Source organism: Hipposideros armiger, unplaced genomic scaffold (assembly GCF_001890085.2).
Source record: "Hipposideros armiger isolate ML-2016 unplaced genomic scaffold, ASM189008v1 scaffold_1377, whole genome shotgun sequence".
Lineage (NCBI taxonomy): Eukaryota > Metazoa > Chordata > Mammalia > Chiroptera > Hipposideridae > Hipposideros > Hipposideros armiger.
Genome location: NW_017732727.1, coordinates 94,512 through 113,686, shown reverse-complemented (window position 1 = coordinate 113,686; position 19,175 = coordinate 94,512). Strand labels below are relative to the sequence as shown.

At 42.5% G+C, this 19,175-nt stretch overlaps 2 protein-coding genes across 3 annotated transcripts in view; one reads left to right on the top strand and one right to left on the bottom strand.

Annotated features, from left to right (window-relative positions):
• Positions 1-6,201, top strand: part of TRIM68 (tripartite motif containing 68) — a 10,013-nt gene extending 3,812 nt beyond the window's left edge. Inside the window, exons 3-7 of one of the 2 annotated variants that reach the window (XM_019633710.1) lie at positions 1,053-1,148; positions 2,285-2,542; positions 3,000-3,022; positions 3,586-3,686; positions 3,887-6,201. In XM_019633710.1, coding sequence (XP_019489255.1) covers positions 1,053-1,148; positions 2,285-2,542; positions 3,000-3,022; positions 3,586-3,686; positions 3,887-4,437 — 1,029 coding nt within the window. In that variant the 3' untranslated portion in view covers positions 4,438-6,201. Of the gene's footprint in view, positions 1-1,052; positions 1,149-1,212; positions 1,293-2,284; positions 2,543-2,999; positions 3,023-3,585; positions 3,687-3,886 lie in introns of those variants that run through there. The other variant, XM_019633711.1, reaches the window with a different exon arrangement.
• A 91-nt stretch (positions 6,202-6,292) lies between these two features.
• On the bottom strand, positions 6,293-11,004 carry LOC109377378 (olfactory receptor 52I2). The gene has a single exon (XM_019633712.1). It carries the CDS (start codon positions 10,450-10,452, stop codon positions 9,478-9,480), a length of 975 nt encoding a protein of 324 aa, XP_019489257.1. The 5' UTR covers positions 10,453-11,004; the 3' UTR covers positions 6,293-9,477.
• Between the last annotated feature and the right edge of the window lie 8,171 nt (positions 11,005-19,175).

Here is a 19,175-nt window from a genome sequence, read left to right as displayed (position 1 = left end):
AGTCATCTCTGACATATCTGCTACTCCTTTTTTATAGCTACTATCATCAACTTCCAGCTTCTTATACTTTCCTCAGTTGTCCGTGCTGACATATCTTTACCAGAATCATTAGCCCAATGATTCAGTGATCCAGTACTGGTCTTAATTCTCTTTCTTGAAGTTGAGATTAGCAGGTAAGAGCATAAGACATATCCCCAGAACTAACTGTTTTTCTGTATGAGAAGAATTTCTTAAAAATGTAAAGTATTTACTTATTCATTTTGTTTTGAGAATATTAGAATAGGGAGGCAGTATCACATAGGCATAGGAGTTAAAGAGCTGGGATAAATCCCAGCCCAACCATTTACTAGCTGAATGACTTTGAGTAGGTTACTCTCTAAACCTCGGTTTTTTCATCTATAAAATGGGGATAACACCAGTTTCAAGGGACTGTGACTATTGAATGTATGTTTAGTGCTTAAGCCATATTTGGCTCTTGGTAAATCTATAACAAAATGGTTAATATTATCACAATACTTTGTGCTTTTCAGAAGTAATCTCTTGCATTATAGGATAGTGCTTCTTACTTTTCATGGGCAATTGAACCCCCAAGGATCTTGTTAAAATTCAGATTCTAATTCAGGAGGTCTTGGGTGGGGCCCGAGACTGCATGTCTAACAGGCTCCCAGGTGGTGCTGATGCTGCTGACCCACTTGGGCCACACTTTGAATAAGAAGGTTTCAGGAGGCCATAGCATAACAAGTCAGATGAGGATAAAAGGAGGCATGGATAGGAAGTCCAAGGTGGTTTTCTGGCAAGCTGGAAGGGCTCTTTGCTTCTACTTTACAGTAACTTAGAGACTATGGGAGCTGAAACAATTCTCAGATCAAGAGCTACCGTGGATGTCATCTGGGCAGGAATCCACTTCCCCTGTGGCATCCCTTTACTTGCAGCATTCATTCTGGCACGTCGCCTAAGGGACACTTGTTTTCCCATCACCTACCAGTGCTAGGGAACCTTGTTATCAGTCTGGCTGCCCAGGATGGCCTCATGAGGGTTTTCTCTCTTTTCAGTGGAAACTGCACGAAGCTCTGGAACATCTGAGGAAAGAGCAAGAAGAGGCCTGGAAGCTGGAAGTTGGTGAGAGGAAACGAACTGCCAACTGGAAGGCAGGTTGCCACCTGGGAAAGACGTTTGGGTGGTCCCTATGTTGTCCTGGAGCTGCCCCATGGCAGCTTCCTCATCTCTGTGAGGCCGAATGTGAAGTTCGAAGTCAGAGAGCCTGGGGGCCTCATGCCACCATTCTCTAGCAGGTGTGTGGCCTTTGCGGGCCATGTAGCCTCTCATTCCAGTTTCTTGATCGTGATGTAGGAATAACCTCTGGGCTTATGTCTTCATACATGAGAAAGGAAAACTACATGCCTCACGTAGGTGTTAGCTCACAGTGGTATGACTTGTGTAATGTTTAGTAAAACGTATTTTGTGTTTCACTTTCCCCAATTAGAGCATATTTACTAAAAGTTAAGTTTTTAAAATACTGGAAAATCACCTCTCAAATAAATTCACGGCCCATAACTACCAAACTATCAGAACTTTTGATCAACAGAAGCTAACATTGAGCTGGCCAAAAACAGCATATTGAATTGATATAATACCAGTAAGAAGCAAAAGCATCTAACAGTGTAGTTGTTACAATGTCTTAAAGGCTTAAGTGTAATGCACTGATCATTATTCTGAAAATAGAATATATTATTCTGAAAATAGGAAATAATCTAGAGCATATAGTACCAAGATAATATCCTGGGCCCTACTGGGGTCAGTAAGAGTAGAGATGGGGACCCAGAAGCGTGTACCGGAGCTGTGGGAATAGGGAGGTAGGCAAACCAGTATCCTCTATCTTGGATAAAGGATATCCTGGGTGGCCCTCGTACAAACAACATCAGTGCTGACTTCCTGTCTTGGCTCTGCAGATGCAGGTGGAAACCCGAAAGCAGAGTATCATGTGGGAGTTTGAGAAGTATCGGCGATTACTAAAGAAAAAGCCACCAGGCCGGCGACTGGAGGTAGAGGCAGCCGCAGCCCTGGCCAGCCTAGAGCAGGAGGAGGGAGAGACCAGGCAGAAGCTGGAGCTGAATCACGACACCCTCGGCCAGCAGAGCCGGGTCCTGTGNGACCCAGAAGCGTGTACCGGAGCTGTGGGAATAGGGAGGTAGGCAAACCAGTATCCTTTTTCTTGGATAAAGGATATCCTGGGTGGCCCTCGTACAAACAACATCAGTGCTGACTTCCTATCTTGGCTCTGCAGATGCAGGTGGAAACCCGAAAGCAAAGTATCATGTGGGAGTTTGAGAAGTATCGGCGATTACTAAAGAAAAAGCCGCCAGGCCGGCGGCTGGAAGTAGAGGCAGCTGCAGCCCTGGCCAGCCTAGAGCAGGAGGAGGGAGAGACCAGGCAGAAGCTGGAGCTGAATCACGACACCCTCGGCCAGCAGAGCCGGGTCCTGTGGAGGCTGTTTGCAGAGCTGGAGGAGAGGTCTCAGAGGCCTGTCCGCTGGATGCTGCAGGTGAGTAGCAGGTTCTCCTGGGAACTCTGAGTGACAGCCGAAGAGAGCTTGGGACTCCAGGAGAGAAGCCCTTCAGTGGGCCTGTCAGCACTCTGCCTGTATTGCCCTCTCCTCCACCCTCGCTAATGCCTGCTGTCCTCCTGCCCCTGGTTGGGTGGATGACCTGGCCCCTGGTAGCTTGGTAGGTGGGGCAGCACTCAGGCAGCTGTGGCATTATACTAGTCTCTCGCCTCTGGCCAGAGTCGAGATGGAGCCTGGAGTCGCTTAGTCCAGCCAGAGCTCAGCCTGCCCTGCTCCCCTCCTGTAAGTGTTTTGCCTCCACCTCTATACACCTTCTCTCCAGGCTTGCTCTCCGCCTCCCTTGCCCTTAGAGAAACCCTCCTCCAGAGCTCCGTGTCTGTCTGGTCCCTTTGAGGCACAGCACATACTCATGTGCTGCATTTTTTTCTCCTTCTAGGGTATTCAGGAAGTCTTAAACAGGTATGTCCCCGTCCTTGGCGTCCCTACGCAGCCCTGTGAGGGATGGTGGGGCCTGGCCACAAGTGGGTGAGGAAGAGGCCCAGCACCACGGGGAAGCGGGCGCTGCTCCGTCGTTTTCTCCTCTTTCAGTACATCGGCCAAAGAAGCTGTGTTCACCCTCCTTTTTTCTTCTTTATATAAACTTGGTCAGATTCATTTCAAGTAGGACCAATAAGAATTTCAGTCAAGTTATAAAATACGTGGTTTCAAGTAGCTCTCCCAAGGAGGGAACAAGACACCAGATGTCTCCTCCATGAGTGCTGAAAGCTCTGAGGGTAGCCTTTCTCCCCTGAGGCACACCTCTTCCCGCCCGCTGTCAGGTGTACATCTGACCCTTCCCGCAGCATCAAAACATGAAATGTTCACTTCAGTCAAACCATCATATCTCTGCTTTGCCTGGTAATGCTGGGGAGGGGCACCTCCCTGCCTATGTCCCTGGCCAAGCCCCTCTTCCCTGTCCTGAGGGAAGGCCTGTGCGGCAGAGCCAGGACTTCTGACCCCAAGTCTTACCCCTCCTCCATTAGGAGCAAGTCTTGGACCCTGCAGCGGCCAGAACCAGTCTCCCTGGAGCTGAAGACAGATTGCCGGGTGCTGGGCCTAAGAGAAATCCTGAGGACATATGCAGGTAATGAGTGCTGGGGGAGGTTGTGATGGACCGTGGGAGGAACCCCTCCAGGAGAAATAAAATGGTTCAGTGCACTCTGGATGCCCCAGCTAGCCGCTCTCCCACCTGTCGTTGAGTAATCTGAGGCTGAATTTATCAGAGACCTCGCCCGTGCCCCCTGACTCGGTAGCAGCATTGCCAACCAGCATCTTGTTACCTAGCTGACGTGCGCCTGGATCCAGACACTGCTTATTCCCGCCTCATCGTGTCGGAGGACAGAAAATGCGTGCACTATGGAGATACCAAGCAGAAACTGCCTGACAATCCTGAGAGATTCTACCGCTATAATATCGTCCTGGGCAGCCAGTGCATCTCCTCAGGCCGGCACTACTGGGAGGTGGAGGTGGGAGACAGGTCTGAATGGGGCCTGGGAGTGTGTAAAGAAAATGTGGACCGGAAGGAGGTGGTCTATTTATCCCCCCACTATGGATTCTGGGTGATAAGGCTGAGGAAGGGAAATGAATACCGGGCAGGCACCGATGAATACCCCCTCCTGTCCTTGCTGGTCCCTCCCCGCCGGGTAGGCGTCTTCCTGGATTATGAGGCCCATGATATCTCCTTCTACAATGTGACTGATAATGGCTCCCACATTTTCACTTTCCCCCACTATCCCTTCCCTGGGCGCCTCCTGCCCTATTTTAGTCCTTGCTACAGCATTGGTGCCAACAACACCGCCCCTCTGGCCATCTGCTCTCTGGATGCGGAGGACTAAAAGAGCCATCATCTCATCCAGAGGCCCCAGAATTTTGCCTGGGCCACAGGGGACATGGACGGCTCTGCCCCTGACAAGGGTCCTCTTGAACTGAGCTGAGCCCAGAATCCGGGGATTCCTCTGCCTGTCCCAGTGGTCTACTACCCCTGGACCAGTCTCTCACGAAAGCTGTCATGTGAGAGAGTTGAGGCTTCATCCGTGAGCCTTGTGCCCTGAGAGGGGAGCATGACCGCGCTGATGGTGCAGGTCAGAATGGCTCTCAGGGTCAGGACTTGGCCTTTCTGTAGCTCAGTCTCCTCTTCTCCAGTCCCTGTTAGTGCCATGATTAAGTCAGCAAGGACGATGACGTAGATCCAACCTTCGAGAAACCCACTGGATAGGGTTTGTCAACAAGCCGGAAGAGTACTGCCCGTATCCAGAGCTGGCCGCTGTGCTGAGACCAGTCTGAGGAGGCCTCAGCTGAGGTTTGCTGTGACTGAGCAACCCATGTTTGACCCCAGCTCTCCGACCTCCAAACCAGAGAATTGCATTGCAGGTTGCCCAGTCCACCACAGTGGTCATCCCCTCTGAGCATGAGCTGGGCACATCACTCTGTCTCAACTCTAAGGAGACTGTGTCCTGGTCCTGCCCTTCTCTCTGAGCGGCAGGGTCAGAAAACCTGTGAGCCTTGGTTTTATTTTCACTTTATAGATGAGGAAACTGAAATGGCCTTAATGCAGCAAGTTATTTCTCACAAAGCTGTCAAAAGAAGACTGTCAAGATGATAAAGCACTTCTGACATTCAAATGAAATGAGATTGACAGACTTGCGCTACTTAGGTCACATGTCTGCATGTCATTCATTACATTTGGGTCTGAAACATCCCACACATTTAAAAGATTTTGTGCCCTTTGTGGGAAAATGGGTGGAGTAGCTGCATATTCTCCTACCTCACAGAGTTGTTGTGAGGATCTCAGATCCATCCCATACTTTTGTTCCTTTCTCAGGGACAGAGGAAGAGAAGCCACAGTTTATGCCTGTGTAACCCTCCTCATCACCTTTTCATCCAGCCTCTTTACAGTAGGGCCTTTGTGTCTCAAGGCCTCTCCTGGCAGTCTAGACCTTTAGACAGAAAGTGTCCTTGCTTGGGGCAAACTCTGGACCACAGTAACATACTGTGCATCAATTCTGCATATTTGTCTTCTTTGGATTAGAATGGGGACTGTGACCAAAGGGTAGAAAATGGAGATGAGGGGGAGAAAAAAAAAAAACTAGTTGGGCTAGCGTTTGGATCTCTCTGTCACCAAAGGAATCTTCACAGTTCTGGAAACTACATAACATTCTCCCTGCCTTTGTCTTCTCTAAATCTATGACAGGAGAAATGGGGGAAGGAAGTGTGGGAAGAAAGAATATGACTAGGCACAAAAAAAGCCAGTTTGGGAACCATATATTGTAATGAAGGAGAATAAGACTATATATCTGTGCTGTTGACCTTAGAGTGTTGTGTGTGGCAAAAATAATTTGCTGCAGGTCTTCAGAGTGTGATGTGGGAATGACTATGGCTGGAAACAAACTGCAAGGCAAGCATATGACAATTAATAGCTTTGCTTATTGTGATGGCTATAATGTGTACATCACATATTGTCACCATGACTGACACAACCTCTGATACAGTTTTCACGTGAAGGTAGTGACCTTTGGGGTAGGATTGGCCAGCAAAGTAGATACGAGGTTATGTACAGGCTGAAGCAAAGTAATTACTGTAATAAAGAATGGCAAAAATTGTCTTGACTTTAATTGTATTCGCTGTTCACATATGAAGCAGGTAAAATGGGCCAAAATGGAGAAATAAACTCATTCTGCCCAACAGGCTTCCAAGTGGCTCCTTGAGCATTAGCAGTAGAAGGAGAATGAACTAGGAAGTCACAGACCTGGTCTTGGCAAAGGGTTGAGCTGACCTACATTAGAGAGGCCGTGTGTGTGTGTGTGTGTGTGTGTGTGTGTGTGTGTGTGTGTGTGGCAGAGGGGAGGAAGTTGGGGGGAGAATTCACAAGTGGTCCGGAATGGGAAGAGGCAAGTAGGCAGGTAGCTGTGTGGAGGGTAGAATGCCTGGGGAATTGTTTATAGACTTGAGAAATAGATCTTTAGGAAGCGCTTCCAGTTGTATGTCCACACTTAGCAGAAGAAGGTAGGGACCAAACCAGTATTGTTCTTTTACTATGGATTTTTAGGACAAAACTTGAAAGGTTCCAAGAAAAGAGGATTATTAGGTGATGAATTCATTCAAACCTAGAATGAATTAAAGAGTGGAATGGCTTCATTTGTAATGTACTATTTGGGTGTTTGGGAGTGTTTATTACATTTATAAGCTGATTTGGGTGCTTATTTGTTACAAGAATTATAAGGTTAAATGATGCCACATTGTTTATTTCATATATCTTGATTTTTAAGACCAGATAAGAAGATTGAAGTTCTTAAGTATATGAAAACCCGTTTCTCTAGGGTAGTTGTTTACACGTCTCTTCTAAGAATCCCATGAAGACAAGAACCTTATTTGTCTAGTTCACCATTGTACCCCAAGTCTAGTGTGTGTGTGTGCGCGTGTGCGTGCGTGTGAATCAAAACAAAAATAAACTCTTCTTGCCTCATAAAGGCATGAAAGAATAGATGATATTTAATTATAATCCTGTTCGCAATTAATTTGATGGATAATTACAAAAGTGGTCCAGAAGGGGAAGAGACAGGTAGCCGTGTGGAGGGTAGTCATTTCACATCCCCTGAAATGACTACGATAACACCTCCAACTTAACGCGATCAGTCACTACAAGGTAGGAGGCAGGAATGAGCTCTGCCCATCCTTGTTTTCCTAACGGAAACCAGGGGGTGCAATGCCTGAGCCTTGAGGGAAAAGGTTACTAAAGGTAAAATGCTTGAGTCCTACAAAAGGAAGAGACACAAGGTAAATCCTTCAGTTCACAATCCACAGGAAATCCAATTTCCCCTTTTTTTTTTTTAAAGCAGGACTGGTTGTAATCTCTTAAAATCCAAACGTTGAGCATCTACTATGAGTCACAGGCAGTAGTTAAATTAGCATTTAACATTGCTTCATGAGACAGGGCAGGGGTGTATGTGACTGTACCAGGAGAAACAGGATTTTCTGTTTGGGGATAACCATGGAAGGGAACCAGTCCACTTTGGAAAGTGTGTAGTTCAATAAATAATTATTAACAGTGAGTGCCAGGTAGTTTCAGAGAATACTAATATGAACGAAACACAAAGCAGGACAGGCTTCTGATGGAAATGCTGGAAAGAAATTTCCATTTTGGATGCAAGCTGCACTATACCTTTGTTGCTTTACATCAGATTCTTTAATGCACCTAGTACTTTTTTATTTAATGGGCATAGCCAATTCTTTGGGTTCCTTATGGAGAAAAAAATAGTGTGACTTTTTAAAATGGAAATCTTATCAAATATGCTTAACCACCTCATGATCTTGATTTGTTTTTGTGTTAGGGGGTTGCAAGAGGAGAAATTCTTTGTACTGTTCTTTGGGAACTCAGTACATTATTATCAGATTTATAGAAGCAGATTCCTACTTCACTGGTATTCAGAAACAATACATTCTAGTAGGTAAACAAGTCCAACATGAGCAAAAGTTATGGATGCTAAGCAATAAGAAGCAGATCTGTTTGGAAGAATTACCACACAAGTGCTGATTTTCACAGGACTGCAGTTTCAATGGTGCCTACAACTACCTCTTAAAATAGAATTTGAAATCTGTTGGGTATATTTTTTTGGTACATATGATATGTTGATGTTGTATTATGTGCTTTCCTGATTTTAGTTAATGTTCAATAACCTCTATGAATTAACATTTTTATCCTACAAATACAAAGGAGATATTAAGACTCAGGTATAATATCTTGTTATCAACATGTTAGGAAATTATCTTTTATTAAGATTTTCAGATTTACCAGAGTCAAATATATGTATCTCTTACATATGAAATCTTCTTTTAACATATACTGATTCAGTTTACGACTTCCCGAAAGGGGAAAGTACAAAATAATAATAAATATCTGGTGACCTAGAGAAGAGTAGAAACATTTCAGCTTCATTATTGATATTGTTCTCTGTTAACCTTTTCACCCCCGAGCCACCTCCTTAAAGGATCCAAAAGAAGAAAGACCTGTGTTATACGTGGTTCCTCTCTTTCGTGTCTTACACGTAAGTTACACAGACAGGACTAGTAAGAAAAGCAAATGATGTCCAAACCCAAATTGTTAGCTTCCATTGCTTAAAAACAAAAAGCTGTGATTAGTACACTGACGCCAACTAGCTTAACAGTAGGCGATATATTAAAATGGCATAGAGAACTTACAGAACTTAGTAATAGGGGTATACCTGTGTGTCCAAAATGAATTGGAATGAGAGAACCATAGACTCAGTTTCTTCATCCCATCTTGCTAATCTGCTTCTCTTGCTGTGCAACAGGTTTCTCCATCCAAGTTTATGTGTTGGAAAATGGCCACCATCCCAAATTTATATCTCCTCAGATAATCTGGAATCCGTTTTGACTGGAGAAGGACTCTGGTCCAGGTGTGAGCACATCACCCAAGTTGAGTGGATTTGTCAGTGGCCCAGAAGGCAGGGTCATATATTAACAGTTGCTTCCATATAATCACATAAGGAGATGAGCAATTCTGAGAAAGTCAGCCAGGTATGAGGGGACCAAACAGTTGGTTTCTTCTGCAGAGGGATCAGTAGGATATTAAATTGGGAATATGGGTCAGAAGGTAAGGAAAGAAAAATCCCATATATTTATTCTCTGCCCGCTTATTTCTGATTCAGATTCTAATTGATTGAAACCATTAAAAATGCCAGAAAATAATTATTTTATTCACATCCTTGCTAGAAATTGGAAAGTTATGCAAAGATACCCTTTATAGCTTCATCTTAGAACTCCTATTGTGCCAGGTCAACCAAATCAGCTCCGCAGATCTTAAGGCATCTATGAAGTTGGCTGGAATGATCTGAATAGGGTCTGAATAGACTTTGTGTTCATGAACCCAGGTTGGAGTGGTCAAAGAGGCAGTGCATCAGCAAGCTACCTATTCGCTCCCGTATTTGTTTGGTCCTCAGGCCATAGATGATGGGGTTTAAGGTGGGTGGGATGACCAGGTACAAGTCAGCTAACAGCACTTGGGTGTGCAAAGGCACTGTGTCCTTCCCTAGCCAGGCCACATAGATGGATGCCATCCCAGGGAGGTAGTACAGAGCCATAACCCCCACATGGGAGCCACATGTGCTTAATGCTTTTAACTGAGCATTCTTTGAAGACAGACCAAATACTGCCTGAAGAATCAGGTTATAAGAAGCAGCAATGAAGGCCACATCAGAGCACACAATAATGGAAGAACCAATCAGACTATAGAGACTACTGGGCATGGGGTCGGCGCATGCCAACTTGGCCACAGCTATGTGTTCACAGTATGAATGGAGAACCACATTGGAGCCACAGAAAGGTAGATGACTCACCATCCAACTTAATGGAGTCATGAATATGACAGCTCTGATGGTGATGGTCACGCTCATTCCCAGCATCACTTGAGGTGTGAGAATTCTCTTGTAGTGAAGGGGCTTACAGATAGCTACATAGCGGTCAAAAGCCATGGCCAGCAGCAGCCCTGTCTCCATAGCTGTGGCTGCATGGACAAAATACATCTGAGTGAAACAGGCATTAAAGCTGATAGAGCCGTCTCCTGAGGAGAAGATGCTTATCATCTTGGGCACTACAGAGGAAGCCATAACAATGTCTACAGCAGCCAGAACACACAGGAAGCAGTACATGGGCTCTTGTAGAGTGGAATCCATCCAGATTACTGTCACTATGAGGGTGTTTCCTAACAGGGCTGTGGCATACATGGCACTCAGTGGAATAGCCAACCAACGATGTGAAGGCTGCAAACCTGGGATACCCACAAGGAAGAAGGTGGCAGGGGTTTCCATTGTGTGGTTGTAGGGTGGCCCCGGCATCACAGATGATAAGACTGCTTTCCTGTTAATGAATAAAATGATGTAAGAAAAGGATAAAATCCTATAAGACTTGTTCCCAGCTGTGGTGTTAGGAGAGCCTCATGGTATTCTCAGCTAGATGGGCCACAAGATCAGAAAACCGATATCTGCCCAAGTTATCCCGCTCCACCTCCCGACCGCCTCAGTATTCTTTGCCTTACTAATGTCTATTCATTGTTCAAAGATTGGCTTATGGGTTACCTCTTTAGGGAAGTTTGTTCTAACTCCTCCCCCATCCAATGCCAAAGCTAAATTACATATCCTCTGAGCTTTCATGGAATCTTCCACGCTGACCAATGAGGGACCTAAATTGACAATTCCAATACTCGATGACTTCATTGTATTTAATCATAAATATTATTTGTGTCTTGTTCATGGCTTTCTACTTTATTCCAAGTGTGTGACCCATAGCTGTGGTTCACAAGTCCATTAAAAGAAGGTATGTGTGCTCATTATAGCAAACAACTGAATGAATAAATGGGAAATCAGAGGAAAGAGTTTTTCTTTTATCTCTGTATGTTCAGTTCCTAATAGTTAATAATTGTTGAATGAAACAATGAATTTCCTGAGATTGAACATGTCCTATTTTGTATCCTCAGTATAGTGCTAGAGAAAAGATGAGTGAAGCATCCCTCTGGTTGAAGAGATCAACTAATGGATCCACAAAAATACGGTCATTAGAGAACAACATTATAATTTTTCATAGGAGATAATAAACTGTCTAGAAATATCTATAATCCTTATAATAATTAAGCCTTGATTCCCTGTTGAGCTAGATTCAATTAATAGATTAAGTAGCTACATATACAAATTTAGGGTTCCTTTATAGATGAATCCCCCAATAGGTTTTCATGATTCTCCAATATGGTTAACTCTTCATGATAAACTACCAAGACATTCCAAATGACAGTGAAGCTTTATTCTTTTGCAAGCCAATTTCTGAGATATTAGTGCAAACTGTGGTCTTTATTGAAACAGACAAACCACCACTAACAGCAACAACAACAACAACAAAAACCTAAAGATAAGAAATGCCTTATAATGGAACAGACTAATAAAGTAATAAACTCTGCTTCATGGTCAGATTAAAAGAACCTTGCAATGTATAGTCACTGGATGAATCAAGTGAAAGACCATGAGAAGTCAAGGGAAAGCTGTTTGAAGTAGAATGGGAGAGAAGGGTTATCAGGTTATCAGAAATAATTCAGGTTACCCTCAATACTTCTGTGTGTTTTCTGGATGCCACAAACTCAGAGTTGAGTATCACTGCTTAAAGAGCTGAAGAACAGCCTGAGAAATCAGAAATCCTCCTTCTCTGCCCCCATCACTTGCCTCTGATCCAGGATCTTCCTCTCCTGGCTTGCTGCCTTATATAAATCTACTTTTCTTCTGAGGGTACTGTCAGCTTGTGCACTGCCCATCCCTCCTCTCTCCACCCTGCAGTGTCTAGCTGGTTGAATCTTTCATTCCCTTGAGGGTTTTATTTTCTTCATTTCTCTTTCTTCTTAATTAGCACTGCAGAGGTTTATATGCTTTATTAGCCTTTTCAAATGATAGGACATTTGGTTTGGTCGGTTGTCTTTTTAAAAATTTTTATTTCACTCTTCAATCTATTGTTACTAAAAATTTTCTTGCTAACATGAACAATGATGTCCATCAATGGCCTGTTCCCAATCCAGTGATTTCATTTTCTATTTTACCTGACCTATCCAAAACATTTACCGTTACTAACTACTCCTTCATTTTTTGGCTTTTTTTATTAAAGTATAACATGCACACTGTAAAGTGCACAAATCTCAGGTGTACATTTTGATAAAGCTTTATAAAGTGAGTATATGAACACTCCCACATGGTCACTACCCAGATCAAGATACAGACACAGTTGCTTCCTGCTCATTGAGATGTTCTTCAGACAGTTATGGCCAAGAGCTCTCTTAAGACATTTCCAGCCAAGAACCTGCCTCTGCCTTCAACCCTGCAGAGACATTCATGTGAAGACCTGGAGGGCCAATCACTAAAGGAAAGCTTAGACAAGTCACTTAACTCCAAGAAATAAACCACAGAATACGTAAGGATTTTCATTCTTATTTAAAGTATAGGAAATACACAATCCAAATTAGACTTGTTTAAAGGTAAAGGCAGTAATGCATAAGTCATCTGATGGAGATTTTGTTTATGATAACCCTATGCCTCCCTTCTACAACCAAATAAGCATGCTCCCAATCATCCTTACTGCTTGGTTTCTTTCCGCATAATTTCTTTGGTCTCTGAAATCTGTCTCTCCATCATCCAAAGGTTGAACTTACCCCTTTCTCTCTCAGTTTTGAATCAAAGTTGTCATGTGTCCCCGGATCCCTCTCTCTCCCCATCCTCTGATCATTTCCAGAAGGTGATCTTGGGATCAGAAGTACCCCCCAGACTTGACCAGCCCTTTATAGTAGGATGGAGGGCTTATATCCTCCTTTCTAGGGTGACCCTGACCTTCAGACTTCATCAGCCCAACACGCAGCCCCAAGGTCAGTTACCCACATCCCTGGAGTTTTCTCCATTCAACTTCCTTTGATGTGTCTACATTTCTTTCACTTATGGGAGATTTATACAGAATCCTTCAGGGGAAGCAAGAAGAGTGGCATAAAATCAAGGATGAACAACACAGAGTCATTGTGAGGAGTCCTAACACTTTCAAAGACCTCCCACCGGGAGCCCTCTTTCCGTTTAGATTCTCTATCATCCTGCTTTTTCCCTGGACACCCTGGCTTCCCTTGGCCTCTGACCAACAGCCAAACACTTGTAACTCCTCCAGAGGCTAGCTTTTCCCTGTGCTCTGGCCCCCCGGGGCTTTCTGGATTGCAGGAGGAGGAAGATGCTTAGTGGGTGAAGAGTCTTTGTTTCTCTAAATTCTCAGAGGATATCTAAGGGTGAGCAGATTACAGAGTGCATCCTGAAAATAACACAAAAGGCCCAAGATTAGTTAGATTTGTGAAAACCTGCTATGTACCAGGCACTCTGCTGAGTGCTTTTCAAAGATGATCTCATTCAATTTTTACAACCATCTGCAGTAGCTGCCTTTATTGTATCGGCATTTTATAGATGAAATTGAGGCATGGAGACGGTCATGAAGTTAGTGAACAAGAGATTCAGGATTCAAATTCTAGCAATCATAATTCATTTCACCTTGTAGAACTCATCACACGGATAGTATACTTAATCTCTCAAAATCCACTTCACTGTTCAATTCCTCAGTTCTGCCTGGGGGCTCATGATGGGCTTCACTGGTTAAATATTTCTCATGACTGGGTTTAAAAGTCCTATTTGAACAGAGAAGGGAAATAGAGTGTCAGGGGACCAAGAAAGATAAGCTTTTCAAACTGGGGAAAGGGTGTGGACCTCAGCACAAAAATATGAAAACACAAAATGTTCTCCAAACAGAGAATACACCAGACAAGGGAGAGTGCAGGGCACTTGAAAGAGAATGAAAATAAATTTGGCTAGAACAGCGCATGGGCCATATTTTAGAGGTCATGACTTCTGCCTGGGCGTTATCTTGGTGCAGGAATAATACTAAGAGAAGAAAACAATGGGCACAAGATATAAATTTGATTTTATTTTTTTAATGGCAAACAATATAGAGTTACATGGAAATGTGAAAGATCAGGAGACATGCTACATGTTCCCAGTTCCACAAATCCTCTGCAGTGACATAGTTATTAGTGACGTGAATGGTGAGAGGCCTTCATTGTCTTTCTGGAGGTGGGGAGTGCTTCGTGCCTTCCTCAGCCTGACCCAGCACATTCCTAATAATGAAGGAGGGCGGTTGAAGTTCGATTTGCTAGACTTCACATCTATTAGAAGGTTCAGTCTTCAAGTCTATGAGAGAACTAATCTTCCAAACTGCTGTACTTAAAAGTTTAAACTCTAAAACACCCATGGGTCTCTGTTACCCATAGGATAATTCAGAGAACAAGCCAGGACATAAACCTAAACAATAATGTGGAATATTAATAGGAAATGTGGGCAATCAGATGCAGAAGGAGAAAGAGGTGCTACTTAAGTAGCCCCAGCATGAGACAAGGTAGCTAAACTGCTACTATGCCAATGGGGACAGATGGACCACTTTTCCCCTGGGATTCAACCTGGCCCCTGCTGTGGCATTAATAGCCATAGCGCATGCTCACAGAGCATGGCCTTAAACTCACCACACCCAGTTCCACAGTGGAAGAGTTCCAAGAGGAAGAAGAAGCACTCCCAAAAGAGCGAGGACCCAAAAATAACAGAACAATGACACAGAGAAAAGGTATATTCTATATGGAAGCAAGAGCTTTCAACATCTTTGATTCTCCCACCTGTAGAACATCATAGCCTACATAATAAGGAAGTTTACATCTACAATTCAGTAGATGTAAGTTTATTTGGACATGCCACCTAGGCATAATGGCAAGTGTCAGGGATATGTGTGTAGGTGTGTTTGCATGTGCATACAAGTGTACATGCAAGTAAGTGTTGATACACAATCCTGTTTCAATTACATGGCTCTTTTTGCTTGAGCTACTTTTCATTAGGACCCTGTCATATTTTCCAAGAGGAGAATTTCATTTTGTGCCATGAACCAGCCACAATAATGCTACCTAATGAAGACAGCACAAGAGGTCAGTTGCTTCTTCACAAAAGTGGCTCTTTATTGTAGAAAACACAACAGCATTTTCCAAACAGCAAAATGATTCTCCTTAGAATTGGATAAGTTTAATAAGTCTCTTGTGGTTGGGATTTAGACAAAGACATGTCAATTACTTATGATCTTTGGCTTTCTGTCATGAGAATCTATTACTTCCAACTCCCTACATGCATCCTTCCCTAAGGCTTCCATTGCTATTCATAGAAAGCTAACCAAAAAATACAAACAAAATTTAAAGGAGCATTTAATTTTATTTCCAAATTTATCTGTCTCTCATATTTTAGTTTTCATTGCTTTGTCTCTTTTATTTATTTATTTCATGTTTGAGTAAAAAGCAACAATCAAAATTGAGACAGTGGGTGTATTTTTGTTACAATGTCTATTTGAATTGTATCTCATCAATTTTTATTTACTTCTTTGGTCTTTATTAATTATATCTTACAACTATGGTTTTTATTACATCTGTTCCATGATTTCTTAACCAAGAAGAAGTATGATAATAAGCACAAGGTAGTAAGTCATCTGCTGATGGACATTTGGGTTGTTTCCACATCTTACCTATTGTGAATAATGCTACAATGAACATAGGAGTGCAGATACCACTTCAAAAGCCTGATTTTAATTCAGAATTAAACTTAAATGGGGCAACCATGGGAGAGACCATTCTCCAATCAGGAAATGTGTGATGGTTTACTTCTACCTACCCTCAAGTTCCCTCAGAAGACTAATCAATTATAAACGTTCCCTAGTAGTGCTACACAGATCCCATTTCAGGGTTGATACACTCGTTCATTCAACAGCTGAAGAGTGTTGGCCACTGAGGGCTCACAGCTTCATTCCTCTTCAGGAATTACCTTCAGCCAAAAGATCAGCATCACCCTATGTGATGATGCACCCTCCTAATGCATGGACTGCATCCTATAACTGGTCGATCCTGAGTATAAAGGCTTGTCCCCTTAGCCCAATTCAGGACAAGTGTACAGGACTAACTCAGCTCCAGAGTTCCTCATAGGTTCAATTGGCTGAGAATTCTAATGACGCTGCATTATAATTCACCTTCTCCCTCTGTTCTTTCTTCACACCTGTTTGGATGTTGTTCCTGAGCATATTCCATGCTAAACTTTTTGCATGAAAAGATCTCAAAGTCTATTTCTGGGACTTAAGACAGTTGATCATAGGAATAACCCTAGAAAGTAGACTCAACTGTAATTACAAGCTGGCAAGCTGGAAATGAGGACCCAGCAGATGGTTGTCTAAGCTGTTTGGGGCATAATTCTAGTAGAAGAATCTTTATCATGCTGGGACATATACTTCCCGTTTCTTCTTCTTTTGCTATATTAAAAAGGTATTTTTTTACGGGTAGGAAAAGTTAATATTGGTTATGTGTTTTTACCAATTCAGGTTGATTTTAGATTTGATCATAGAATTTAGGGTTTAAGCAGGATGGTACAGTAGGCAGCCTCCAAAATGGCCCCCAATGATCCTACCTCCTGATATGCATGTCCTATGTAACTACTGCCTCTCAAGGGTAGGAGGATCTACTGACTTATTTCTGTCAAATAGAATGTGACAAAAGCATTGAAATGTTACTTTTAAGATGAGGTCACAGAAAGACTGATTTTGTCTTCCTCAGCCTCTTACTTTCTTCTCCTCAGAACTCTCACTGCTGGGAAGTCAAACCAAACTTCCATGTTGTGAGAAGCTCTATGGAGATGCCTACGTGGCAAGAAACTGATGTCTCCATGAACACCCAGGGAGGACCTGAGGCTGCCCCAGCCATGTGAGTGGGCATGGAGGCAGATCATCCCTCAGATAAGCCTTCAGATGACTGTAGCCCTGGACAACGCCTTGACTACAGATTTGTGAAGGGTCCTGAGTCAGAGGCATCCAGCTCAGCTATGTCCAGATTTTGACCACAGAAACTGTGACAATGTAAGTGTTTGTTTTAAGCCATTAAACCTAAATATTTAAGCTCTATTGAAGTATAATTGATGTACAAAAAAATTGTATATTTTGGTGAGGTTGGACATAAGAATACACCTGTGATACCATCACCACAAACTAAACATACACATCACCTCCAAAAATTTCCTTGTATTCATTTGTGTGTGGGTGGGTAGGGGGAGGGATTGTGTACATGTGGTAAGAAACTTGGCATGAGAACTACCCTTTTAACACATTTTAAAGCACACAATACTGTGTTGTTAACTATCTATAAGTGCTATGTTGTACAGGAGATCTCTAGAACTTTTCACGTCTTGCATAACTGAAACTTCATATCCTTTAGCACCAATTCTCCATTTCCCCCTATCCCAGCCCTTGGCGACCACCATTCTATTCTCTGCTTTTTTGAGTTGGACTATGTTAGATACTTCATATAAATGGAATCATGTTGTATTTGTCCTTCTGTGACTGTCCTATTTCACTTGGCATAACGCCTTCTCTAGGTTCATCCATGTTATCACATGTGGTAGCATTTCATTCTTTTCTAAGGCTGAATAATATTCCATTGTATGAATATACCACATTTTTTTTATCCATTCATCTGTTGATAGACATTTGGGTTGTTTCCATATCTTGACTATTGTGAATAATGCCGCAATAAACATAAGGGTGCAGATATCTCTTCAAAATCCTGATTTCAATTCAGAATAAAACTTAAATTTCAATAGGGTAATTTGTTATATAGCAATAGATAACTAATACAGAGGGTTGATACTTCTTACAGTGTATTATCCCCTGACCTATTAACATTAGCCTTTCCAAATCAAGTGCTAAGCATAGAGCTCCCAAATAGCATGTTTGGAACCATATGTAAAATACATGGCTTCAGGGAGAGGGTAATAGTGGCATATTACTAAATTTCCTCACAAGTTGACTTCAGTCACAGCTGTCTCTAAAGATAGTGTCATTCATCTCAGACAAACAAGCATGAAAACAAAGCTGACTGAGTATCAGGACAATTTTTTCAACTCGATGAAAAATTTTAAATATGTATAAATATTGAAATAGTATAATGAAGACTTGTATACCCACCACCTAGAAAATAATTATTAACATATGACATATTTGTTTTATATGCATACATGGATATATGAGTGTTTATGTATGTATGTAAGTATGTATGTATGTATAAACCACATACTATGCATATACATGATATACACATGATAACACTTTACCTCTAAATACTCCAACATGTATCTCCTAAACATAGGACATTCTCTTATATAACCATAGTACTCATTTTATATTCAAATTTCTCCAATTGTTCTAAGAACTGCTATTATAGCTGTTCTTTTTAAAACTAAGAGTTATTCAACTTTCATACATCGCATTTAATTATGTTGCTTTAGTCTCTTTTAATCCAAATAATCCTGTCACCTTTTTCACTTCATTAACTTTTTTGCAAATTTTATAGCTGTTTATTTTACCTTATTATAAAAAATTTCAGCACATATAAAAATATAAAATAGTGTAAGAACCCCATACACTCATCTACCAGCTTCAAAAATTATCAACTCATGACTACTCTTGTTCATTCATAATCCCACTCATTTCTCATCACCATTCCCTTTCTTTTATTTTTATGCTTGTTGGAATTTATTATTATAGTAATTTTATATTTTTAATTGCATGGTTTTATGAAATTTAATAAGTGCTATAGCCAAGTACTACCATTCTGATCAAGATATAGAACATTTCAGGCCGCCCAAGTGACTCGTTGGTTAAGAGTTGGCTTGGGAGCACCAGCTCTGAGCAGTAGGGCCGCTGGTTCTGATCCCACATGGGCCAGTGACACTGTGCCCACTACAGCTAAGATGGTAAACAACAGCTTGACCTGGAATTGGGCTGCTGTGAGTCACCAGCGATGGCGTAGGCTGCTGTGGGTCTTCAGTGAACTGCCGTGAACCTCCATGAGCGGCCATCCAACGGTTGGCGACTGATCTGCCTCAGCTGGGAAGAGCGCAATGATCACAATACCAACATGGGCCAGCGAAGCGACGTTCTC